General features: G+C 41.5%; 1 protein-coding gene across 5 annotated transcripts in view; it reads right to left on the bottom strand.

Moving 5' to 3' along the window:
- Positions 1-21,827, bottom strand: part of NTNG2 (netrin G2) — a 72,123-nt gene extending 50,296 nt beyond the window's left edge. For 3 of the 5 annotated variants that reach the window (XM_050926637.1, XM_050926638.1, XM_050926632.1), the window contains exons 1-3: positions 21,150-21,330; positions 20,789-20,897; positions 16,623-17,739 (exon numbers count right to left, since the gene is read on the bottom strand). In XM_050926637.1, coding sequence (XP_050782594.1) covers positions 16,623-16,835 — 213 coding nt within the window. In that variant the 5' untranslated portion in view covers positions 16,836-17,739; positions 20,789-20,897; positions 21,150-21,330. Of the gene's footprint in view, positions 1-16,622; positions 17,740-20,788; positions 20,898-21,149; positions 21,331-21,606 lie in introns of those variants that run through there. The other 2 variants (XM_050926636.1, XM_050926635.1) reach the window with 2 other exon arrangements.
- Between the last annotated feature and the right edge of the window lie 5,392 nt (positions 21,828-27,219).

Below are 27,219 nucleotides of genomic sequence, written 5' to 3' on the forward strand. Positions count from 1 at the left end.
ATGCTTACATCAGTATAGCTAAATCCTGTACATTTACAGCCTTAAATTGCGAGGGCCAGGATCCCAGCCCTGATGCAGTACCATCACTTTCTGCACTGCTAGCTACTTGTCAGCTCAGCCACCTATAGAATTGGTCACTTACTTCCACTTTTAGCATTTTGGTTTTGTTTTTGCCCTGATCCAGTCTTAAAACCACCTGCTTCTCTAGATGTTAAAAGAGAGGGTGGGGGAGGGGAGAGTCAGCAAACAAAAGGCTAGTCAGTCGGGGGAAACAAAAGAAAAAACTGGCAACCAACTGATCTGGGTTGACAGCTCCATTGCAAAGTTTCAGCCAAATCTGATTTCAAGTCACTTGAGTTAAAGGCCCTTTATATTAGGGTTTATAATAGGAATGACAGCACTTCACTAGAGAGTGCACAGCATATGCTGTGGAATGGGGGTTATCTGCTACCCAATCTCCATCCTATAACTTTGCATGTATCAAACAACTCTTCTGCGACTATTAAACTTGATAGAATTGGCATCCACCCCCACACGCAGTGAGGTAGATTCTGGTTTGTTACACTGGGCTGAGGTAAAACAGTGGGATGACTCTGGATTTACTTAGTGTAACTGAGTTCAGATTCTGGCTCTGTGTATTTAATAACAATATTTTCTTCTGTATGTTATCTATTTAGACCCTAAGCTCCCAGGGTCAGGGAATGGTCTTCATACAAATCTAAAACTGCTGGCAAACTTTTGAGCACTAAATAAATGCTAGCAGAGTGGGATCCCCATCCTTACCTAAATAAGTCTTCCCTCCCCCTTGTACAGCAGGTTAGGATCACTCCTCTCATTTTATGGGGGGAAACTGAGGCAGGGAGGGTCACTGACCATCCCAATGCCAGGTGGTGAGTCAATACAGATTCTTAAATCCAGCTTCCTACTATAACCACTACATCAGGGATTTTCAAACATTTCCAGAGTGGGGTACCTATTGACAGAAAAATGTATCATGGGCATATCCTCTCCCATTAACAGACACAAATCCACTCAACTCTTTTTTTTGGTCATGTAACAAACTGATGGCAACTACAGTTGGTTAACAGGAGGAATATTAGGTAAGTAATTTATTTTTGGTTGCGTGAAGTGAACCCTTAAGCTCAACTTGATGGCATTTTTCTCGTTGGCTGGATGTAATGCAATAACTTTCAAATGCTGCATCCATTTGCTTCCAAAATGGGGGGTGGATGGGAGACGGGGGAAATGACACAGCCCCTAGCATCTGTTTAGCACACCCATTATCTTTAACCAGCTCTGAAACTGTCCAGAGATCAAAGAGATGGTTGATGGCAGCCATGAACATCTTCCATAATAATACCCCCCATTTCATCTTTGTCCATAGTCATTCAGCATGTCCACATTAGACTCTATCTCCCAGACAGAAAGTAAAAGGGGGAAATGGGTGGGGGGCACAGAACCCCTATGATGGGGGAAAGGGAGTGCACAGAGCCTGGGGGAGGAGGTGACAGAGGTTGCAGAGTTCCTGAAATAGACGATGGGGATGGGAGGGTGATACACAGGAAGCTTGGGGTGTGGAGGGAATAGAGCGATGCAAGGAGCCCCCGGTGTGTGCAGTGAGCTCAGTTTACAGAAGCAACAAAGTGTGCAACCCTCTAGTTAACGTAATGCATTTTAGCAGCTGGAAACAAAGATCCAGCACCATATGACCAGGCCAGCTCTCCATAGACCAGTTTCAGACTTCTGACCGAGCTAACCCTCCCTCCCTCATTTATCATACACACATGATGTATGCCAGGATTAGCACCACAAGATTTTTTGGAAGGAAATCAGTCTAAGCTATCAGACTTCTGAAAACTTCAACGAAATTGTTATGTTGGTATCATCTCAGATGCTCTTAAAGGCAACGGGGAGTGTGTGAGGGCAGGGAATTGGGTGAGGTTACACAATTAGAGCATGGTGGTGCTGTCCTTTCTCCTATCTCTGGCTGGGTTAGGTGGATAATGAGGCCATGGAAGGGACTGAGGTTATATCAGACTGTGATGGGATTATCAGTTTGGAAAGACGAAGCTGCTCACAAACTATTACATGGAAGCCAGGGCTGTATGCAGTGCATGTATGTGCTCCGCTGGCTGGATTTTTTTTTCATTCAAAATCTTTTTATGAAAAAGGCCTTTTTCTCCCCTAAATGAAAATTTCAGTGGAAAATTGTCCTTTTCTTAAAGTTATCCAGTTTTTCCATTGGGGAAAAAAACCTGGAAAATATCTGCAAGTTTTTTTGGTGGGGAAAAAAACAAAAACCCCAAAGCTTTCTTCCTTTCCTTCCAAACTGTGGGAAGATACTTACCATTTTCCATCCAACTCTACTGCAAGGATGGGGGCAAAATACAACCCTCGGAAAACCCTGTCTGGTAGGTGTACCTGTAAATGACCTTGTAGCTATAAGAGCCTCACTTGCTTCCTAAAAGCAAGCAAGCAAACCTGAGCTGCACAGCTGGAGACAGAGGAGAATTTGCCTTCTTATTTGTTTTCATGTTAAACAAACATTCTGAGGAGAAATTCGGAAATGGCCATATACACAGGAAAAGATTCTGGTGAGATGTCAGCAACTATGTGACACATTTGAGAAGTTTCATCCTCGTAGGAATGTGTCTTGCCTTCTCCTTAAAGTGATGGTGCTAGGGAAGAGAGACAGATGAGGGGTGGGAAGGATGGGGCAGCATAACTTGCATCCTTTCTGCCCTTCCCCACATCCCCTTCCACCTCTGCACTAGCCACCAGGGGCTCAACTCAGGGCAGAGAAAGCAAAGGGGAAAAAAATGTCCTTACTAACAAGCTGTTTCCTGTTTGTTGGGAAGAAAAGTCAGAGCTGGTATGAATTATTAACACGGTAGAAATGGGGTCCCTGTACAGAGGCGCTTCTAATTCTGGCTCACCCTAATGTCACTCTCCCTCTCGCCTCCCCCGCTCCTGTGGTTTTGGCAATTGATTGCACTCTTCCCTATCATCCTCCCCTCCCCCCCCCCGGTTTCTTTTTCTATTTCTTCCCAATCAAAGGTAGTCTGAGTGCAAGGTCACTCCTCAGCAAGGGGCATTAGGAAACATATTGCGTGTGTGCTTGTTCAGGATACCATGAGTCAGCAGAAACAGACACCACTGTCTGAACGAAACAGCCCTTTGAAATCATAAGCTGGGATATGTCTATTAAGACATCTTGCTCCCCACCCCACATACCCCTTTTTGGTTTGAAGCAGATATACTTATTCTGTCAACAGCATGCAGTTCATCCAAGCCCCATGTGTTCCCCTGGGCCTGTCTTACTGTGGAAAGAAATAGAAAAGATTCAATCTATATTTCCAGGCTACTGATTTCCTTTCCCCCGCCTCCAAACTATTATCTTGTGAATTCTAGAAGGATTTTGTTAGTGCTTTATTATAGTCCAGTGGTATTAGGCTGTGACTGCTGATAATACTGTGCACTCTTTTCAGCCCAGCATCTCTAACTACTTTACAAATATGAATTAAGCTTCATAATTATGAACACAGTTGTGTGGTAGACTGGCACAATACCCATTTTACAGATGGGGAAACTGAGGCCCCAAAGACTTAAGAGCCAACATTACAGAAACGGCCCCTGATCTTGGATATCCAACTCAAGACATGTTGGGCTCTGATTTTCAGAGTTGCTTGGCCCTCACTGCTCCTACTGATTTCAGCTGGACTTTTGGGTGCTCAATTTCTGAAGATCAGGCCCCTTAAGAGTTTTACAGCTGGACACCCAAAAATTGAAGCGTCCAAGAATCAGAGGCCACTTTGGAAATTTCTGGCTTAAGTGACTGGCCTAAATAAAGTGAGTCAGGGTCAGAGCTGGTCACAGACCCCTAAAATCTCAGCTCCTGCTCTAACCAAGAGACAACATTCCCTAGAAATCAGTACGTCCACCTCATGAGGATAAAGAGGTGAACTGACCCTGCTAAGGTTATATGACCCGTAGTTCCAGGGTCAACTGAGCTAGCTAAGGCAGAGAACAAAGAGTTTGCTTTTCCCATTGGCAATAAAGGAGTGACTGAGAGTCTTCATATTCCAAGCTGGACTGTCATGTTTCTGCCATCACAGGACTGGTACAGAATAAAACCCTTTCCTCTTAAATCTGCACTCACTCCAGTTACATAACGAGTTTAATCAACATGCTGACAGGTCTGTCACAGCTCCAATGTAGTGTTTTCCATCAACTGAACTCCAAGTGCTTTATTAAGGAGGGCAGTATCATCCCCATTTTACTCATGGGGAAACTGAGGAACAGCAGTGAAGTGATTTGCCTAAAGTCAAGCAGGAGGCCAGTGTTTGAGCTGGGAACAGAACCCAAGTTTCTTGAGTCCCAGGTCAGTATTCTACCCACTAGTACACACTGCCTAGAAATTTACATGTGGGTGGAGTGTCACAATGACAACACTTTTTAAGATGTAAACCCTCAACCCTAGTGAACAATTTATCTTCATAGTAAAAAGGTCTAGAAACTTTATTTTAAAGAAAGATTGACATTGGTATTTCTAGGGCCCTGAATAGCTGGGCTGCAGCTTTGGGGGCCCCAAAGTTGGCCCTGTATCTGCTGATTGTTCAATATGCAGTTTGTGTTTCCCCCACATCATCAGAGGTCTGGGCAGAGATATATTATGCATTGATGAGGCAGGAGTTAACAGTTCTCTGTGCTGAAAATTCCATTCTTAAGAAGATAATCTCCTCTTTGCACCGGGCACATACATGCATCACACGCAGCCACAACTTCCAGGGAATAATTTTTGAACAGCTCCTTCTTTCTGTACTGGTAATCCCATCACGATCGGATACAGTCCTTTCCCCTCCACAGCCTCACTTTACCTCTTTACCCATCACGGACAGGCTAAGATCTCAGACACAGGATTGCTAGCAGCAGCTATTTGTTTCTGTGAGTTTGACTGTGGATTAACAGGGTTGACCTACAGTCCAAGATCCTCCGAAAGGGAGCAAAGTGATCGGAAACCGAATCAGAGACAAATATACGTATACATTCAAAAAAGCCGAAGGAGGTTTAACTCAATGTTCTCGGCACCGCTTTATTCATATGTTTCCTGGTTCTCTCTTTTTGCATTGACAAGGAGCTGGGGAGAATTATTCCTACCCTTACCTCCCCTCTTCCCTTCCCTAATGCTTGTGTCCAAGAGTTCGTTTCTTGGCCTCTGTCCCCAATCACTCCCCTGACAGATTTGGGGCCTGGATCTGGCTATGGAGAGAAATCACATGTATGTGTGTGCGTGCGCGTGCACACATGCACACACACCGTGAGAAGGAACACAAAAATGACCCACATACTGAATAGAAAGTGCATTATTGATTCAGGACTAAGAAAATGCTTAGGAAGTAGGAAAATTTTCCTGCTCTTTAAAAGCTTATACGCCTCGTAAGCTCAATACATGCAGCCTTTGCAGAGAGACTGTCTATGCTGACATTAATATTTTATTATGTAAAAAAAGGCCTAGATAATTTGAATGGGGGAGGCCAGGACACAGGGGTAAGGGCTGAAAGGGGAGGGGAGGGGAGCTGAGAAGTGATATGGAGTTCCTAAAAAGGCTGGCAGGGATTCTCTCTGCAAACTTTCATGCAGGGAACTTAGCTCATATCAAACTGAAGGAGAAATGAATGACCACCACTCTTACCCTCTGGCCTAGTATCATGGCTCCTGTGCATGGCACTTTAGCACGTACTCCATTTGCCTGTCTTATGTAAGAAATATTCCAGCAAAATTACACAGCTATTATATTCTTTAAAAGGCACAGTATTAAAGCACTTTCATGGCCATTTCAGACTTCAGAGTTGTTACTATCAGGCATTAGTGACACTGTTTTGGAGAATAGTAAATTCACCAAAAAATTGTTTTGGGTGACCAAAATGATTCATGAATTAGTCCAATTATTTCCTCTAAATAATGGTGATGGAATTTTTGGGGGGGGGGGAAGTCAGATAGTTTGTTTCAATTTTCTAGACAAACCATTTAGGGTTCTTTTTTTAATCAATTTTGATTTGAAATGAAACTTTTTGGTTCAGCTACTGCACCAAAAAAAATCAATTATCTGCTAAGCTCTAGACACTACTTTGCACACCAGGGTCACAGCAACTTAACAACAACAACAGGGGACAGAATGGAGATCCTTCTTCCTCAAATTACTACCATTTGAGTTTTCATTAGCTGCTAGCAGTATAGGGCCACTGACACAATGGAGCAGTTCTGAGTCTGTCCACTAGAGGGCAGAGGTGCACACTCTAACCAGTTCAATACAGGCGTCTTTCTTTAACCATTTAATTGTCCTCCCAGTCCAAGCCCTGTGCAGGGAGTAGAATGCAGGAGCATTCTCTGAAGCACTGGTTGGCTATTCCTCTGGAACATGAGCATTCCGAAAAGGACATGTCTAGTACAAACAGTAACATGTAAGATGATGCGGGCTTCGTGTACTTTACCTGGTACATTAGGCAGCACCAAAGTGGTTGAAGAATGCTCTGAGCAGAAAGTGACTTTTCTGTCTCTCCATAGAGAGCACAGAGACACATCCCTTTGTAAACGTACAGGAACACAAAGCTATAAAGTACTCACAGGGTCTGGGGGTGTGGGAGAGCATTCCCACTTCCTTAAATGTGTTTAGCACTGGCAACTGAAGATTTTTTTCTAGTTTGCATTTAAAAGGAATTTGTAGTTGTGCAGATAGAAACATGCATAATTGTTTTCCATTAAAATGTATACACACACCTACTTCTCTCTCTCATGCAACTCCCCCCACCCCTCATCTCCTGGACTAATCCAGCTGTACATCCACCCTTCCCACGGAAATATACACTGACATATCAGTGTCTTATGCCATCAGTGTGCTACACATGGGGCCTGATTCTTCATAAACTTGTGCCTTGTGTATAGCAATTCACACTGGTGTAAAGTGAGTTCAAATTGTGCATAAAAACAAACAGAACAGTTGTGGTTTAGACCAATTTTGCACAGGTATATGTGAGAGCACAAGGTGTGATGAATCTGGCCCCCAGAGTCTGCACAGCTACATATACCTGAATGCACTCTCCATACTTAGTTTTCTCTCCCACCTTCCCTCACCTCTCTATCAAGTCTGGAACCTGCTCAGGAAAAGTTAGAGAATAAAGTTGAGTTCCACTGGAGCTAGGGATATCCTGTGAAAAAACAAATTCATTCCCCCCTCCCCCTGAAGCTCTCTATTTGTACGCACAGAAATAACTGGGTAGATGCATGTGTGTAGAACGTTGTGGAGTAAATACAGGTTACTGTCTGTATGAGAGTGATCTTTATCAATAGGCTAGCACTGTCTGCAACTTCTTGGGGTTGGTCTTCCAACCTGCAAAACGCTACCTTCCTGTGATTCAGTCCATCAGGACCTATGAATACCAGATGAAGTCACAGGGTAGCAGCACTTTCTCTGCCCCACACTCTGAAAGAACTTGGTCTCTGCAGATGATTATGTTGGAAACAGATCCATAGTACCTTATGCCCCCTCTGCCACTTTAAATCCTATTATTCCTTTCTTGCATCCCCCACATTTCCTTTCCCTAAACATCAGCTACTTTCTTTTCTGGCGGAGCCATGTGAAGGCTAAAAAAAATCATGTTAAGTATATAAACAAATGCCCATTAGTGTGCTGTAAAATGCTAGGATAGGAGGAGAAGATCCCCTAACTAGAGGTGGTGTGTGAAAGTGCCAGTTATCAAGAAAAAATGTTCATCTTCCACAGAGTGGTTATAAAAATCCTTTAACACTAATACCTCTATAGAGGAGCTCAAAGTACTTTGTAAACCTTAATTTATTAAGCATCACAACTACACTGTGAAGGCAGGAAGTATCAATGTCCCCATTTTACAGATGGGAAAACTCACAGAGAATCTAAAGGACTTGCCCAAGATCACAGACTGATCAGGATTAGAATTAAAGGGTTCCTGGTTTCCTTTCTTTTACTCAGTCCACTAGTCCTTGGCACCTCTCTAAATATCTTCAAGCCAACATTAGGTTCTGATGTATCATGGCAATGCTACTCTTCTCTTGAGCAAGTCACTTGAAAAAATCTGCCTCAGTTTCCCTGTCATTAAAATGGGGATATAATACTGACAGTTCAGTGCTTTGAGTTTCTTAGGTGGAAAATGCTATAAGTGTTAAATATTATTACTTGCAGTGGTTTTTGGCCAGGATTCTGCAGCCACAGTCCTCTCCATCCTCTCGCAACTCTCAACTTGCTTGACCTAACTGCAGTTTATGTATTGTAATGGACAGTCCATGGGGATGCTTGAGAAGCACGGGCTTTTTGACATTTTCCAGCAGAGGAAAATGTGTACCAGGTTGAACTGTTTGAATATAAACAAGGGACATTTCCACTAATGAATCTGAACTGCATAAAGCCTGTGGGTTGCTGCATATTTAGGGAAAGACACTAATTTGAAAGGAGGTATAGAATAGTACTCTCTAAAGAACTCCTGCTAATGAGGTCACTGAAAACCCCACGTGCATAATAAGTTTGACAAGTCTGAAATTTGGGCTCTTTTACTTGAGCATTGTTGAGTTGCTGTTGTATACGCATGAGTGAGCTCACAAACTAGGTCAGAAAATGAATTCATTAACCTAAGAGACCCTATGGCCTTAAATTTGTTGGCATAAGATCTGCATCTTTTTGCAATGGTCAGACATGACTAGGGCGGTTGCTTCTGCTCTCTCAAACAATCAATTGCATCTGTCAGCTCAAACAGGAGACAGCATGGAGGAAACCAGTAGTTCTCCATTAGATCTGGCTGGGAATTTTCTGGCAACGTTTTTCCTCAGAAAATGCCAATGTGTTGAAACCTATCCTTTCTGCGGGAAAGGGTCAGGTATTAATGCATTTCTTGACTTGAAACATTTTCAAAAAAAATGTCTAAATTGTCCAAACATTTTGTTTCAATATTTTCCTTATGAAAAATTCCAGTTTTCTGATTCAAAATGACTAAGAAACTTGACCAAGACCAGGCTAAGTGAGCCAGTTGCAGAGGTGGTATTAAAACAGAAGAGTTCCTAATTTAGATTGCAAATTCCTCAGAGCAGAAACCTGTCATGTATTAATTATCTGTAAAGTGCCATACACAGCAATCTGTAAATAATAATACCAATAACAGAAAAAAGTTCTCTAGTTCCGTGCATTATCCTGTTCCCTGGGTCTGTGTTTGTTCCACTTAAAGGAAACTCCATACCACTGACAAAGAACGAAAGAAAGAATCTCTTGCTTTTCCATTTCAAAATCTACCAAGTTCTCCCCAATACTTTCCCCTTAATATGAACTCCATGAATTTTACCTGAAGTGCCTAATAGTAACACACATTGCTGCAGCCTACCTAGGGAAAGAATATAAGCACTAAGCATGTTCTTTCCACTGGACCACAATGCCTCCTATATACAACTTTGGAGTAATTTCCATAGAATGCTATTAAATTCTATAGGACTTTTCCACAGCGGTAAAAATAGCTCATTCCCTCTCCCCTATCCTTCACAGAGGGGTTAGCCAAAAGCTCACTATATCAATTAAATCCATTTGGCAGCCTAATTTTGTATCACCATGTTTTTCCATCAACATTGTGAGAAGATCTGATTGTATCGTGGGACATTATTCTTATATTAAGATGAATCCTGCTTCATGCATTTAAATAGATCATTGAACTGATTTAGCTAAAGCTTGTGTGGGAAACTCAGTCTACACAGTAACTTCTAATTTAAGGCTGGAGATGCACTCCCTCTTAGAGTGCATCTACACAGCAGCTGGGAGATCGACAGACATGCACTAGTTCTGCTTGAGCTAGTGTGTTTAAAAAAATAATAGTGTGACTGCAGTAGCGTAAGTGATGGCTTGAGCTAGCTGCCCAAGTTTGTACCCAGCAGTTTAGGTGGGATTGTACTTGCGTGGTTAACCCAAGCTGCTGTCCAGGCAGCGGGGGCCAAATTGCTATTTCTAAGCACTAGCTGAAGCAGAGCTAGCACATGTATGTCTACCTGCACTGGGAATCATGACTCTCAGCTGCTGTGTAGACCTCAGGCTCTTTTTGTACAGTATGTCTACACTAGAAATACTACAGCAACACAGCTGTAGCTCTGTAGGGTACACACTTACTACAGTAACGAAAGGGGTTCTTCCATCACTGTAGTAAATCCACCTCTCCAAGAGACAGTAGCTAGGTTGAGGGAAGAATTCTTCCCTCAACCTAGCAGTGTTTATGCTGAGGCTTAGGTTGGCTTTATTATTTGTTACGCATAGGAGCATAACATTTTTCACAATCCTGAGCGAGTGATGAAGTCAAGCGAACCTAACTTTGTGGTGTAGACCCCTCAGATTATTAGAGCATTCAAACTCCGTGGTACCTAAGAATAACCTTTGGTTGCTTTTGCAGCTGGAGATGGAAAATTTTAATATATATTGGGGTCTGGCAGCAGGCAAGGAGTCATCAACCTTAATTTCAAATGTAGCAGAGAATGCCACACTGACATCAGTGATGTTGATGAAGGTGATTAGGAATAGGAACCTAACTCTGAGTCCTACCCAGCCCTTCCTCCCAGACTTGGAAGTAATACTGATCAATGGATGGAACTGGTGTATTAGAAAACGTTTCACTCCTGATTTAAAAAAATAACAATGCTTTGTTGCTTGCTCTTCTCCCACCACTTTCCTCGGAGGAACTCAAACCATTTTAAATGTTTAATTTAGCATCATAACACCACAACATTGGTAAATATGGTGCTCCCAAGCTTGCAAACGGGGAGGAAAAACAACTTCACAAAATGGTATTTGCCAACCCTCCCCCAGCCAAGTAGTTACATTAGGTTTTTGACAGGTAAGTAAAATATCATTCAGAATTTCATCATCTTCATGTTAGAGTAAGAGGCTAGATTTTGTGCCTGGGCTGATAAATTTTGGCATAAAGAAGTGAAATGACTTTCCCATGGTCATACAACAAGTCAGCAGAAGAGCTGTAAATAGAACTGCATGGAGCTCTGACTCCCAGTCCCTGAGTCAAACCAATGATATTTTAAAGTCAGCAGAAGGTACGCTTGAACTTATAAAAAGAAAGCGGATGTGTGTATTTGGCATTGCTCATGTATGCTCCGAGATCACGAACACATCACATGCAGTTTCACACTTGAAGTTTTACCAGTTTTCTGGACTCAGCTCCAGTATCCTAGGTAATATAAAACAGATAGTGAGGTTGACTTGTTTATTTCCTGCCAGTATGTTGTGTGAGGTTGCGGGGTGGGGGACACAAACATTTTAGTCGTGGCTCAGGCTAACAAGAATTGTTAAACCATCAGTTGCTCTAACCACTAGCTATTTTTTTAAACAACCCTCATTTTGGTCTGGTTTTAAAACAAAGAGGGAAACTTTCAGAAATAACATTAATCAATGGTGTAAAGACCTAACACGAGGAGCCCTTCAGAGAAGTTAGCCAGGAATCAACACACGTCACGTGTAGCTGAAGGTGTAACAAATAAGTGGAGTTCTTTCCTTCCACAGACTCCTGTCAAAAATCAACAAGCTATATTTACAGATGAAACAATGCTGATGGTGTAAAAAGTACCCCGAGCCATCAATACGGGCTATAGAGCCCTGTGTCAAAGAGCACCATGTGAATGAGGATGGGCACCCCCAAAACCTCTGCAAACAAAGGCTAATTCACAATGGAAAGATGGGCTGCATGCAGCCCAGAGGTATTATAGCACACAGTGACAGCTCTCTGTAGCATTAAACAACAACTAATTACATGGATTACAGTTTTGGACATTACCTTGCTGTCACACCTTTCTATTACCTGAGGGCTGTAGCTGAGCATTCCCCAGGCTGATCAGAATGCATTTGTTATAACTAGCTGGGAACCCTAACATTTGCCTGGGTTTAGGGCAGAGAATGTGTCTTTTTGGTGCCTGTAAGTTGCACTGTAAACCTACGCAACTGTGTTAATCGTAAATAATTATTTTTCCAGGTCCACAAAAGACTAAAAGTACAAATGTCAAATTCTCTTCTCAGTTCCATCAGTTCATACTCAATAGGGGCTGTCTCTGTATATCACAGAGGAGAATTTGGTCCAAAATATCTGGATACCAGACAGTGTTTTATTAGCAAGGCCATATTCTGCCACTCATCCCTCAATACAACAGCTTGATGACAAAATAGCTTTGTATCAGGTAACGCAGAAGCATGCTACTGCACCCACAAAAACTCATAGAAAGATTTACTATAGAGCAGCAATTCTTACTTTCCCTCATTTGCAATCTTGTTTTAGCAGTTGTAGGCAGCACACTGCATCTGGTCTCTGAAATTTCACCCTACCCCCAAGCATCCTTGGTTAAGAGATCTATTTCTTATTAATTTCCGGTCTCACTTTTAGATTCATTCAGGTTCTTATTTATTCATCCCTCCATCTTCCCCTCCCCACCCCTTTCCAACCATCATGAAATTTACAATTAATTTTTTCAGGTGACCCTGCCAGAAGGGCACCGACAAACAGCAGAAAGTTCAAGAACTGTGAAAACAAAACCCCTGACTTTAATAATCAGCAGGAATGCGCCGTGGAGTGGAAAAAGCAGCCAGATGTGAATAGAAATTGCTTTAGAACTGAGACAGTACAGTTTTTGCAATCCCCCAGACATCCACCTCAGCCTATCACATGCCACTTTTCAAATATCGTCTGAAAACACTCATCTTTCAGAGTTGTTACAGTTTTAGAGCCTGATTCCGAAGGCTGCAGAGTGTCTCCTTGTCTTCAGTATGAGCTGAGGGTACCACACAGACTGCATCCAACATCTTGCAGGTTAGGTACCTTAACATGAGCTCCTGTGGAGGACTCTCTTCCTACATCCATTTTTAATAATGCCAGGGTTTAGATCACCATTTCCTCTTTATCTACTTTGAAGTTTTTAATGTATTTATGAATCCTGTGCATAATTTTATTTTTATTTTAGTTGTCTGTATGGTGCCCTGAACACACATTGGCACTGAGTGCTTAATTAGTAATAAAATTATTATTTTAACTATATGCATAGCAGCCTGCCATTACAGAAGACACCTGAGAGAAGAGAGATCAAAACAGACATCATAAAATTTACTCTGCTAGAAAGCCATGCTCTGAGGAGTGTCTACCTGTTCTGCATCGGTAATTAAAAACTAAAGAGGAGAGCAAATGATTGAATATTTTACTATCAGCTCAACAGGAGAGGAAAAAAGTGTGTGGAGAATGTATCCACACACCACAGTTAGCTTTGCTATACAGCATCTAACACGTTTGTGGGAGCTGCTAAACCTGCAATTCTTGAATACAGCGACTAAGGATTAGAAGCCACAATGACTGATGGGAAGCCCTGAGATTTTGCTCATGACCTCCTTTATACAGGGCCCATATTCTTTGCTCACATCCCTCATTCCCCCACTTTAGATTGTCTTCTTCTTTTTGTGTCAATAGGTGCTAAGTCACCACATGTGCCCTGTAACTGAAACAACCACCTCTTCGAAGACTGGCTCGCTCTCTGCTGACCATAAGGGGCTGCTCAAGGGTAAGGGAGCATATACCATTCTCCATGACAGAGGTTGTGAAAAGTTACCATGGTGGCCTTCCAGCCAAAGGTGCAGAAGTCCTAAGAGTTAGACTCTCTCCTAGGTTTCTCTCGTAGCAGCACATTGTTCTACCCACTGAATATTGGGCTGGCTGTCTGCTCTGCTTAAGTTTTATTATTACATTTCTATCTACCGTTATATGCAGCATTATCATATACCTCCTTACGCCTTTAGAATTTATTCAGCATTGGGAGAGGCAAGGGGTTTGGTAAGAATGGCCCAGGAAGGGGGAATGGCAGCTTGAGCTGGGGTTTTATAAGGCTAATTAACTAACATGATCCATTAACAATTTTTCTAAATGGGATCTCTGCTATTTTGAATTATGTTAAGCACCAGGAGTTTGAGAAAGAGGCTATAAAAATCAAAATAAAAGGAACAAATTGCACAGGATGAACAGATACATTAACTGAAGAGGCTTCAAGTGTCACGCTGTACCTTAATGATATAATATTTTACCATTGGGCTATGATGGGGGAGTTATTACATAATTCCTAGGTTCACAGTTCCCCTGGGTACGTATTTAACTGCACTGTAGCAGAGACACATGGGACCCTAATTCCACCTTCAGCTATGCATGCTTAACTCCCATGAATTGTAATAACAGTTGCACAAGTGGATTTGGGAGCATAATTTGTCACCATATAGAGAATGACTTACAATTAAATACTTTTGTTTCAAATTTGTTTGTTCTTCAGGGAATACACCTGGGTGCATTTTGTTGCAATACAAGCTCAAACTTTAACAAAATGTCAAATTATCCCTATTGTAGAACTCAGTTAATATCTATAGTAGGACTGGTATGTTTATTCTGGAGTTAGCAATGGAAGTGCAACCAAATCCATAATAATTTGCATTTCCAGATCCCTTTCTTTCAAGGTTCTCCAAGCAGTTCAGGTACGTTACTTAAGACACAACAACCATGTAAGATAGGAAGTATTACTGTTACATGTAATAGATGCTGGCTCATTATTGGTTAAATAAATGTATGTAATAAGTCGGTAAATTTCTAACAGTTACCTCCTGACAGGTCAACAGCACCAAGGTCTGACACAGTGTTAACCAGAGTACATTGGCAAGAAACTGCTTCCTGATGAATTCAGTGAATTCTGTTGTTCACCTTTTAATCCTTTTGCTGCCAATCAGATAAATGGAAATCTATGCTTCTAGACTGACTTATCAATAGTTAACTATTTTCTTGTGGACCTATAACTTCATCTGTCCTACAAGAATGTTAGTTTAAAAGGGAAAACTGTTACACATTTGGAATTAGTGGACTTCATTGTTAGATGTTTCTAATGAAAATACTCTGAACATATGTAACAATACAAATGTTGGCTTCGTATTTTGGTGAACTTTAAGATTTGGCATCAGTTAGCTTTAGGTCAATATTTTTCTCTTGGGACAATAAATCTTGATTTTTCTCAAGAGAAGTAATGAGCTGCTTGTTTTGTCTATTTTACAGATAGGGCAACTGAGGCAGAGTTCAAGTGGTTTAACTAATCTTAAATTAAGTCAGTGGTAGAGTGGAGAATAGACACTGAGAATCCTAACTCCCAGCCAGTTGCTCTAGCCACTAGACAATACTGCCGCCTCATCACAAATAACTGATGATTTAGAATCTGTAAAGAAGAAATTTCCCCCTTTTAATGCCATTGGGATGGAAGTCTCTTCAGTACACAGTTTGATTGTTGTAAGTCTTCCTTAAAAATGTGATTTGATTTATTTTTATTTTTTTTGACTCACCATGGTTCTAACGTTGCATAGTTAGGAAAGGACATTTAAACCGTATTGCTTTGCTGTTTGTTTTGCTTCTGCACTCTTTAAACAAAGTAATCCTTGTGAATTACAAATCAAATGGTCCAGCCGAGCTTTGTGGTGCACTCAATAAAAGTCAATGATTAATATTTAAGGGAAAACAGGTTAAAGATTTTAAATACAAGTGTGAGTGTCTGGCTACGGTGCCTCTTCAGGTTGAAGATGGAGAAAAGAAAAGGGATAGGCTTCAGGGATTTCTCCTATGAAGCTGTTTGAGATGCAGGAGTCTTGCATGCAAGCCACCTACATACATGGACTAAAATAGCCCTTCCTCTCTATTCAGCACCCTAGCACACACTTACAGAACATCTACTCATCATTGATAAAATATGGCTCCTGAGATTAGGATTCTGTGCCATTGACATAGGAGTTCAGTGAACTACGCAGGCCTTTGGATCCAGATTTTCAGAAGTGCTCTGCTCCCATTAGGCACTAATTAAGTGGACATTTTCAAAAGATGGATGCACATTGGGTGCCAAGCTCTTTCAAATATCTGGCCCCTATTGTGGGAGCTTTGAAAATCTGGCCCCAGTGACTTAAAAACATCATCCATCCCAAACTGATAACAAAACAACTGATCTTCAGCTTCAGTGATTCTTCCTTTGATCTAAGGACTGTCTTCATTATTCTGTTCTGTGAGACAGCACTATCTCCCACTCTTAGGCTGTTCTGCTGGTATTTACATGTTGCAGCAAAAGATATGACAGAGGAGCTTCTAAGAAAGATGAATGCTATTGAGAGCCAGCCATGTAGTATAATACTGATTGCATATTTCATTCACAGGCCTCAAAATCATTTTGCAAACAGTCACTTACCACGCCTGTGCGGTGATAAATATTCTTCTCAGGCCACATATGGGGAAAACTGAGATCCGAGAGAGGATAAAGTGATTTCGCCAAGGTTTCACAATGAGTCAGTGGCAGAGTTGGGAATAAAACTAAGGTGTTCAGAAAGTACAATGAGGAGAACAGTATACGACTCTAAATAGAAAAGCTGATTTCAAGTTCCTTGTTCTAACTACCAAATCACAGTGGCACTCTGATCCAGGGAATCCTTATTACCCGTTGTCTCAGAGCTCTGTCCCTGATAAAATAAGCATAATTAACTACCACGTCAACTAGGAAAACAAAGGAAACCAAATACTTACATGAGTACAGAATCTCTCAGGAGGGTTCCCACAGGTGATTCCTGGTGGATCCACTTTCACTGTCACATAGTCCTTCATTCGCATGGCCTTGGGCTGGCAGGCATAAAACTCCCATGATGGGCCATCATCTGTGGTCACCCAGGATTTGCAAATGTCATAGTGTCCCATGGCCAGAGGGAGACAGTGCAACAGAAAAGCAACCAGGTACAGCATGGCAACCGAGACCAAGCACAGGGTCCCTGGGCAAAGGAAATGCCTAGAGTCCCAAGAAAGGCAGCTACTGGACTAGGGGTTACTGTCAGGACCAGCATGGAAACTTCTCATCTAAAAAACTATCTAGCCTAAGGAGATCCAGATGACAAGGTCCAGCTCTGTATGCTGCATTCAGACAAGGAAAGTCTCTTAGTACAGAAGCCAAGTTTGCAAGTCACTTGATCTGGAGAATTATGGACAGCCCTTCCAGAACTGCTGATCAGCGGTCAAAAGTCTTCCTTAACTTAATGGGGTTTTTTTTGTTTTGTCTGTTTTGCATAAAAGATCTTCTACATCAGTGTGAAAATATCTAGAGGTGACTCTACTCAATCAATAGAGCTCTCAAGTTCTGATTCGGTGATGAAATTTGATAGGAGAAAAATTGGAGAGGCTATGTGATGAGGCTAGATCAAGTTCTTTAACCTTTTCATCTGCTACCAATGTATAGCTTTTTTTAAAGTGCCTTAAACTGTGGTGTGCCTTAAATAATTATTTTAAAAAAACTGTATTTAAAAAAATATTTAAGTGACATTATCATCTCTGTTACCTTGAAATGGGAGATTCTTTGGACCTAAAACTTTACTTCTTTTAAAGGGCAACCTTTCTGACAACATAATTTGGGTAGTAAATTTTGCAAGCCATCTAAACAGATTGTCCTATGGTCACTTTATTGAAAATATGACCATTGACTTGTTTGTTTGTTTTTTATTTTGCTTCTTGCACTGGTGACAAGGCATGCACATAGGACAATTTCTGTCTGATAATGCCAAGTTTCCAAAGCTTCAGCTACAAACCATCCAACTACCTGAGGTCTTGTTTCTTGTTCATTATAAGGGGAAAAGGAGAGCTCATTAGCAAGCGCCACCTGCAACAAATCAAAAGACAGATTAGCTGGAAGAAAGGGGGAGAAGGTGAAACCAGGTTTGCAAGAACACAACTCCTATGAAATATACAAAAATTAGGCTGAGCTTTCTAGGAGTCATGAGATTTAAAAAAGCTTGTGAGATATACAACTTTAATAAAAAAAATATTAAAATCTTATGGGTGTTCTATTGTGTAGAAGGTTTGCACCAGTAGCTACCTCCTCTAAGGGTATCTGATTTTTAACAGTATCTAAAAAACAATAGCACTAATGGATCTCAAAATTATATGAAGAAGAAATGATAGGTCATTAGCAGATTGAGAATGGAGCATGAATAGGTAGACAGACAAGAGGGATAGACAGACAATTGATAAGGTAGCTAGGCAGACAGATACACAGTCCAGCATCCACAGACAGGATTTATTTGCACAATAACATTTAATGAAAACAATTTAAAGTACTAATAACATTTAAGGTTTTCCTAATACACAAAGATCAATGACCTCTCCCAGTATTCATTTCAGATTAAACAAAAGAATGTGTAATCTTTTCCTCTCTTGCCACTAGAGTATAAAAATCGCAAGTAATCACAAAACAAAATAAGGCAAACTTCTCTCAGCATTAATCCCAAGATAGTTCTATAATAAGAGGTGTGAACTGTGTTTTCAGAACAAAAACTTAAGCCATTACTAATTCTCTTTCCACCTGAATCTACAACTCCCCTTCCCTCTCCAGAATTTAAAGATGACTTTGCCTGCATAGCGTGTTCAGTATTTGCTTTATTATGAACCTTGGTTACTATGTGAAACTCTAGGTTACAGATCCATTTTAGGGGGATTCATACATCTATGTTAACATCTCCCTCCCTGCCCCCTTTCTTAAACTGAAGGATTTCTGATTGAGATGAATGAATGCAGAAAAGAAAACCCATCTTTCATGATTCATCTCTAGCTGTTCAAAGGAGAGCACGTTATAGCTTCATTGGCCTTGAATAAACTCCCAAAAAAAAATAGTGTGCTATTTTTACATTGAGTAAATTTAGTAAAAATAATAAAATGGTGTGACACAGAAGTGTCTATAAGCCCTGCTGACATCAGAGCTGTCTTCTTGATTGTAAAAGTCTGTGCCTAATCATTACATCAAAGTGGTCACCGCCATCTGTTAAACAACATCACAGAGAAGTAGAGATTTCAGTACAACACACAAACTAAGTAAGGTAATTTTCTGTCAACGGGCACTTCATGCTGTTATCTTTAAGAAATTATTTTCATAACCTTAAAAATAACATATTGTGCACTTGAATGATTGACAGAGGAAGAAGCTTAAGAAGGAAAGAATCTATAATATCTATTAGTTGTTTTGTTGTTATATTTGCTAAATATTTCACATATTCCCAAGGAAATAAAAATCTGCCTGAGAATTTATTTACAATTAGTCAAACAAGCACATTGTCTCCTTGTTATAGTTGTTGTGTCAATGTTTTAACATTACAGATGTTTTGCAGAAATAATTCACAATGTTGCTCTGAAATAATATGACATAAAGCTAATATGGAAAAAAATCTTTTGAAACTACAGGTTTCACCCTGATCGGTTTTGTTTTGTCCTTGGAAAATAAATCTTCACCTGATATTATTAAGAAACTGTAGTTCATGAGAACAAATAGAATCAATGCTCTTTATTTTCCTTCAAGAGTACTCAGCAGTCACAAGGGACTGATAGCCAAAGTATTAAAAACACAAAATTAGATTTTATCTGGGTATCTGGACTTAGCTCTCTCTTTTTTATTGGATCAACCCTTTAGCGAAATAAGGAGACAACACTTTGAGTCACAAAACACTGCTCTGGAATTAAGTACAGAAAGTAAACTTGATGGATTTCTCAACGTTCTTTCCAGAAGTGTCACCTGGAACTATAAAAATCAAAAAATGACTGACACACACTATGCGCAAGGAGATTTTTTTAATCCCCTCTCTCTCTTTTTTGGGATAATAATACCACCCTTTTAATTCATTCTAAAAAGCAAAGTTAGAAAATATACACTCAGCACGTAATATGGCAGGCACATGATGTTGCAAAGCTCAGAGAGGAATCATATTCCCAACAGAAAGACTTGCAAATCTCACTCACATTTAGCTGCTATCCTTAATGCATTTGTGGTTCCACATAAATTGATGCTGCTTTTTTTTCTTTCTTACCCCTTGTAAAGTTTCTTTTACATAAGGACTTTGAGATCATTCAAGGACTAATGTCAGAAAGCAGGCAAAATAGGAAATTAGATGTCAATGTAATATGATGATCTCTAGCTTTGCATCACTTATTCTGAAACTCTAAAAAAAAAAAAAGTTTAAGTGGAGAAAACACCACTTCCTTGGCACAAGAAGGATGAAAGCTTGAGAAATAATCAAGAGTGTACTTTGCAAGGACTGTACAACTAACTTTAGAGAAAGAAGGTGGAGGAAAATAGCTCCAAACAATTTGTTTGGAAATTAGCGCTTGTTACCAGGGGACTTTGCTGTTAGTCTCTACCTTACATCTCTGTCAGATAGGGAAAACTGCAGGCACTGAAAATTCCAAAATACTGGTTAATTTCATAAAAGTTTTCCTGCAGAAAGTTGGGTGCAATCAATAATAATGTGAGGCTTTTAAAAATATTTGTCCAGATAATATTGCACTTGAGCTTTATGTGTCCTTATAGTTTTGCAAAGCCTCCCCTAATCGCAAAAATCAATGCATCATCTCTTTACAATAAGCAGAGCAGAGTAAACCATTTAACAGCTGCCTAAACATAGGCAGGCAAACAAATTATTGCATAGGTGCACTTTCTTCATAAAAGCCAGGAAGCGAACTGCAGGGGAAATCTAGGAGAGGTTTTGTTTGTTTCCTGCTACTTTGTGTATTTTCCAAACAAATCAGAGCTCTATTTTATACATATTAAATGTGAGCATGCAAAGCAGCCAGTCAAGGCAGAGCTGGGGAGGGGAGGGGATGGGCAAGGCGGACGGAGAAGTTTGATAGAATATACTGAAGTGAGCCACACTATAACTTCACACCTTTAAAAACTGCTGGACTGTTAATCTCTTGCCCAAACACCCGGGAAAAGCCGCCGTGGGAGCGATGGGTTGGTAACAAGTCATCCTCTCCAAAAAGTCCTTCCCATCCCTATTACAATTAAAACAAAATTAAAGAAGCGGGCAGGGCACCTCTGCCAGTGGTCCCCTCTTGCTAACTAACTTTTGCCTCGGCTCATGCCCGGGGAGGTGGAAGCTTTGGCCAGCCTCCGAGGCAGGCTTCCCACCAGCCTGCCGGCTTTGCACAAACCCACGGAGCGGAGGGTGGCAGCTCCCTGCTCAGCGATACCAGGGGCCCCTCTACACCTCCGAATCCATCCCCCCCAGCCCCGGGATTCCTTACCGGGGCTCGGCGCTCCTGGAGCCGGTGCGGCAAGGGAGGTTCCGCCGGAGCTCCGTGCCAGGCGGCAGATGCACACGCGTCCTCTCCTCCCGGCTGGACGGGGAAGGCTGCTCCCCCACCCCTCGGCTAGGACCAACCTGCCCGGGCAGCGTCCCTGGGCTCGGCAGAGCGGGCGGCTGGGGGGGAGGTGTAGGAATTTCAGCCCCCTGCCCCCCGTCTCCAGGGGGGGCCCGGAGCAGGATAGAAGAAGTTTAACTTTTTCTGACCGCCAACATCCCCGCCCGTTCCCCGCCCCCCACCGCTCCAAAAACAGAAACACAAATCGAAAGGCTCATCCGCGCGCCTGGCTGGGTCCCCCTCTTCGCAGGCAGGACCAGCCCAGTCCCCGCCCGGAGCTCAAGGGCAGATGGCCGGGAGCTTTATGAAATCTCCCTCCTCCTCTCTCGCAAGTTAATACCGAGGCTCAAATCCTTTTGCCATCACTTTCAATCACAGTCGTTGCTTTTATCTCAGTGCCTGATCCAGGCTGCGTAACTTCCTCTGTGGAGCTTTACCACAGCATCCCACCGGCGAGCCATGTGCGTCTTAAAGGTGCAGGGAAGGCACTGCAGGGGCGGGGGGAGCGGAGCCAAGGAAGGAAAGGCAGCAGCAGGCAGAGGATGTCTTGGGCAGGTCTGCAAAGCGTCCTCAGCTTTCAGCACCACACTCTTGGACTCTGGCAGCATGCAGACAAAGCATCTGCCCAGCCCCAAGGGACACCCCCCCCCCCATGTGATTAATGTGCATATCTAAATCAACCGAATAATGCGCATGGTTAGCTTTGTATAATGCTATTGCAGGAATATGTGCAGTTCTCCTTTCTGAGTAAATTTCACTGCCTCTGATGAGATAACAAAAGGTCTGGAGAACTGGGTGTGCCTCTCTTCACAAGTTGGGTGGGGAGTTGGCTTTTTTTGTTTGTTTGTTTTGTTGCTCTGTTTTTGTTTTAAAGATATTAGCTGGTTCTAGAGGACGCAGGTGGCCAGCCCTTTGTGATTCAGCGTGTGTGCCGTGAGCTGTGCGCCCAGAAATCTTGGGATCATGCTTCTCCTTTACTCTGAAGCGATAGTACAAATAAGGCTATGGGGTGTGGGTGGGTGTTTAGGGTAGCGGGGGGGGGGTTGGAATTAAGGGGGAGGAATCAAGCAGGAGCTCCTGAGCCTGTTAAGCAGATGATAAAGAAATGCCTTGGTAATGGTGGGATGTGCTTTTGGATTTAACCAAAACAGTTTTCCTTACATGAGACTGGGGATTACGATGGAAATCTTTAATGCCTGATAACACTTTCCCAGCACCAGGAAGCAAGGTCTGTAGGTGTTGAGAGCAACTCTCCTGGGACCAAGAGGCCGAGGAGAAGAATATACAGACTACAGCTATGGACTGGTGGTTAACTGAAGGACAGGTGAAGGTGCTAAACCCCTCTCTGCATCAGGTCCCATCATTCTAATGTAGGGCCTCAACATAGATGGGTACTGAAAGGTAGGATCATTCCTAAACATAAAGAGGCAGAGAAGGGTCCAAAGAGAGTGGCACATTCTTGGTGTATACATAAACAGAGATGATGGATTTATAGAAAAAATCCAGAGAACCTACCCCACCAAAATAAATATGTCTGTTCCTTCCTTCTGAACAAACCTTCAGTAACTTCCCAGCCAGAAAATGCATTATCCATCCCTTATATGTTTCTGTGGTTTGCATTATCATTTGCTAACTGTATTAGGTCATAGCATTTGCTTTGGTCCAAAACTCTGAAACCTTAATATGGCTTTCTCCATCTAGGAATTCCATAAATACATGCAGAGGGATCCCTCTGTCCTGAAGCTGGGTGGATGTAATTTAGAATTACCCCAGGGAAAGGGGAAATATAAAAACAATGGCTCAAGGCCAAGTTGTGGTCCAAACTATGTGCCAGCACAGGATATAAAGAGGAGTTCACTTGCAAGACCCTCTTGACTTTGGGTCTGGACACCATTTAGAGGGGTTGGGGTGGGAGAAATCTGGATCCACTTTCACCCATCCAACTTGCTGGCCAGTGAGCAGATTACTACTCTCCATATACCATTTTCATTGTAATGTTTATTTCATAATAGCAATATTACTTAGATATAGGGCATTGCCTGGGGATTCATGATTGGCTAATGTCCCTAGGCTTCACTGTGTACCGTCAGCTCCTCCCCATGGTCATTAATCCCCTGGAAATTCCCCATGTCTTACCTATTACTGCTTTATTAAATTTTATGGTATAGTCACAGGATAAAAATGAGTTGGTATTTTATTTTCATTCTCTCTAATAGCTATGGCAAGGTAGTGTGCTATTTATTGACATCAGAGTTAAATGTTATGTATGCATCATTGGGTTTCAACTGAAAACTAAAACACTTACAGGAGAAGTCACACTACTAAACTGCTTTGCATTTAACGACAACTTCAGTCATATGGTCAGCCCTGCAAAGTTCCAAAACTTGACATAATATTTAAATACACACAAGTAAAATGTGCTAACTTAAAGCACTTTACAAGCATTAACTAGCATCACAACTCCCCACAGAGGCAGCTAAGTATTGCTATACTCATGTTACAGATGACAAAATGAGGCACAGGGAAGTGACTTGTCCAAGGAAACATAACAATCCAATAATAAATTCAAGAATGGAACAACAATGTCTCTACTTCAGGAATAATCAGAAATAATTGAATGTTAAGGTTTTAATTACAGTTTGGTATTTCTGATCTTTGTTTTGATGAAAAGATAAATTATTTGTGAAACTAACCAAAAGAGAAACCCAAAGCAAGAAATGATTAGCCAATATATAACTGGCTGCGATTCTAGTTATACAACCCACAAGAAAAAATGGTGAATTAACAATATTTCATTTTTTTAAACTTGCATTATTTTTAAAAATATATTGTTGGTGATTATTAATGCTGAGAACATTTCCCGCCTTATGAAATTTCAGTGCTGAACAAAATAGGTGCAATTTTCCTTTAAGGTCCAATTATGCCATGTGCTTACTCAGACTGAGTAGTACTTTACTACACAAGTAGTCCTCAACTGAAAATCAATGGGACTACTTTGATATTTAATTACTACAGGCTGAGTAAGGCTGAAGAATAAGGACCTTAATATTTAATTCAGTTTTTGCTCCAGAAAAGATTAGTCCACAAAGTTGAGGGGGCCAAAGTGTAAACAGATGCAACGCCACTGACTTCAGCAGAGTTGCACCTATTTACACCACAGCTGCATTTGGCTCTGCAAGTTCAAAAGGTTGAATGTGGTTTTGACATGTTGAAGAGGGTGAAAAAATGTAGAGGTAAGGTGTTTACCCAATTCTACACCCAATGACCTAAAGTAATAGAGAATAATTCAAAGTACAAAAAAGTTAAACATTGTGCATAGACTCATAGACTCTAGGACTGGAAGGGACCTCGAGAGGTCATCGAGTCCAGTCCCCTGCCCTCATGGCAGGACCAAATACTGTCTAGACCATCCCTAATAGATATTTATCTAACCTACTCTTAAATATCTCCAGAGATGGAGATTCCACAACCTCCCTAGGCAATCTATTCCAGTGTTTAACTACCCTGACAGTTAGGAACTTTTTCCTAATGTCCAACCTGAATCTCCCTTGCTGCAGTTTAAGTCCATTGCTTCTTGTTCTATCATTGGAGGCTAAGGTGAACAAGTTTTCTCCCCCCTCCTGATGACACCCTTTTAGATACCTGAAAACTGCTATCATGTCCCCTCTCTGTCTTCTCTTTTCCAAACTAAACAAACCCAATTCCTTCAGCCTTCCTTCATAGGTCATGTTCTCAAGACCTTTAATCATTCTTGTTGCTCTTCTCTGGACCCTCTCCAATTTTTCCACATCTTTCTTGAAATGCGGTCCCCAGAACTGGACACAATACTCCAGTTGAGGCCTAACCAGCACGGAGTAAAGCGGAAGAATGACTTCTCGTGTCTTGTTTATAACACACCTGTTAATGCATCCCAGAATCACGTTTGCTTTTTTTGCAACAGTATCACACTGTTGACTCATATTAAGCTTGTAGTCTACTATGACCCCTAGATCTCTTTCTGCCATACTCCTTCCTAGACAGTCTCTTCCCATTCTGTATGTGTGAAACTGATTGTTCCTTCCTAAGTGGAGCACTTTGCATTTATCTTTATTGAACTTCATCCTGTTTACCTCAGACCATTTCTCCAATTTGTCCAGATCATTTTTAATTTTGACCCTGTCCTCCAAAGCAGTTGCAATCCCTCCCAGTTTGGTATCGTCCGCAAACTTAATAAGCGTACTTTCTATGCCAACATCTAAATCGTTGATGAAGATATTGAACAGAGCTGGTCCCAAAACAGACCCCTGCGGAACCCCACTTGTTATACCTTTCCAGCAGGATTGGGAGCCATTAATAACTACTCTCTGAGTACGGTTATCCAGCCAGTTATGCATCCACCTTATAGTAGCCCCATCTAAATTGTACTTTCCTAGTTTATCTATAAGAATATCATGCGAGTCCATATCAAATGCCTTACTAAAGTCTAGGTATATCACATCCACCGCTTCTCCCTTATCCACAAGGCTCGTTATCCTATCAAAGAATGTTATCAGATTAGTTTGACACGATTTGTTCTTTACAAATCCATGCTGGCTATTCCCTATCACCTTACCACCTTCCAGTGTTTGCAGATGATTTCTTTAATTACCTGCTCCATTATCTTCCCTGGCACAGAAGTTAAACTAACTGGTCTGTAGTTTCCTGGGTTGTTTTTATTTCCCTTTTTATAGACGGGCACTATATTTGCCCCCTTCCAGTCTTCTGGAATCTTCCCCGTCTCCCATGATTTCCCAAAGATAATAGCTAGAGGCTCAGATACCTCCTCTATTAACTCCTTGAGTATTCTAGGTTGCATTTCATCAGGCCCTGGTGACTTGCAGGCATCTAACTTTTCTAAGTGATTTTTTTACTTGCTCTTTTTTTATTTTATCTTCTAATCCTACCCTCTTCCCGTAAGCATTAACTATATTAGACATTCCTTCAGACTTCTCAGTGAAGACCGAAACAAAGAAGTCATTAAGCATCTCTGCCATTTCCAAGTCTCCCGTTACTGTTTCCCCCTCCTCACTGAGCAGTGGGCCTACCCTGTCCTTGGTCTTCCTCTTGCTTCTAATGTATTGATAAAAAGTCTTCTTGTTTCCCTTTATTCCCATAGCTAGTTTGAGCTCATTTTGTGCCTTTGCCTTTCTAATCTTGCCTCTGCATTCCTGTGTTATTTGCCTATATTCGTCCTTTGTGATCTGACCTAGTTTCCATTTTTTATATGACGCCTTTTTATTTTGTAGGTCACACAAGATCTCGTGGTTAAGCCAAGCATGGTGAGGCTACATTCTGTGCTGGTGTAAGCAGAATCAATCTCCCTGAATTCAATGGGGCTACACTTGCTAACACCAGAGATGAATTTAGCCCCAAGAGCTATCCAAGATTAATGATATATTAATAATTGTACTGAAAAAGGATGTTTCCTTTGAAGATACAAAGACCTATATAGCCTATAAGTAACACTCTGTATTTATAGCTCTTATCTAGCACATTGCAGCCAAGGGTCTCAAAGCGCTTTATAAAGGTGGTAAAGAGTCCTGTGGCACCTTATAGACTAACAGATGTATTGGAGCATGAGCTTTCATGGGTGAATACCCACTTTGTCGGATGCGTGTATGGGTAAGTATTGTTAAAAACCCATTTTACAGAAATATATATTTCTTTTACGGCTTATTGGGTGAATTTAACACTCACAAAAGTGTGAGGCTAATGACAGTGACCTGAGCCAAGGATAGTGCAAGACACCAATGTGGTGGGTTTCAAACACAGGTTAGCTAACATACCTCAATCACAACCTGCAACACCCTTGCTATTCTAGTCCTGGCCCTCTCCATAGTAGAGACTGCCTATTATTCCAGGCTGCAGGGTAGTTTTGTGGGGAGCATAAATGGAATGTAGGAAGAAACCACTAAAGTCATTTTCACTTGGGACC

Source organism: Gopherus flavomarginatus, chromosome 17 (genome assembly GCF_025201925.1).
Source record: "Gopherus flavomarginatus isolate rGopFla2 chromosome 17, rGopFla2.mat.asm, whole genome shotgun sequence".
NCBI lineage: Eukaryota > Metazoa > Chordata > Testudines > Testudinidae > Gopherus > Gopherus flavomarginatus.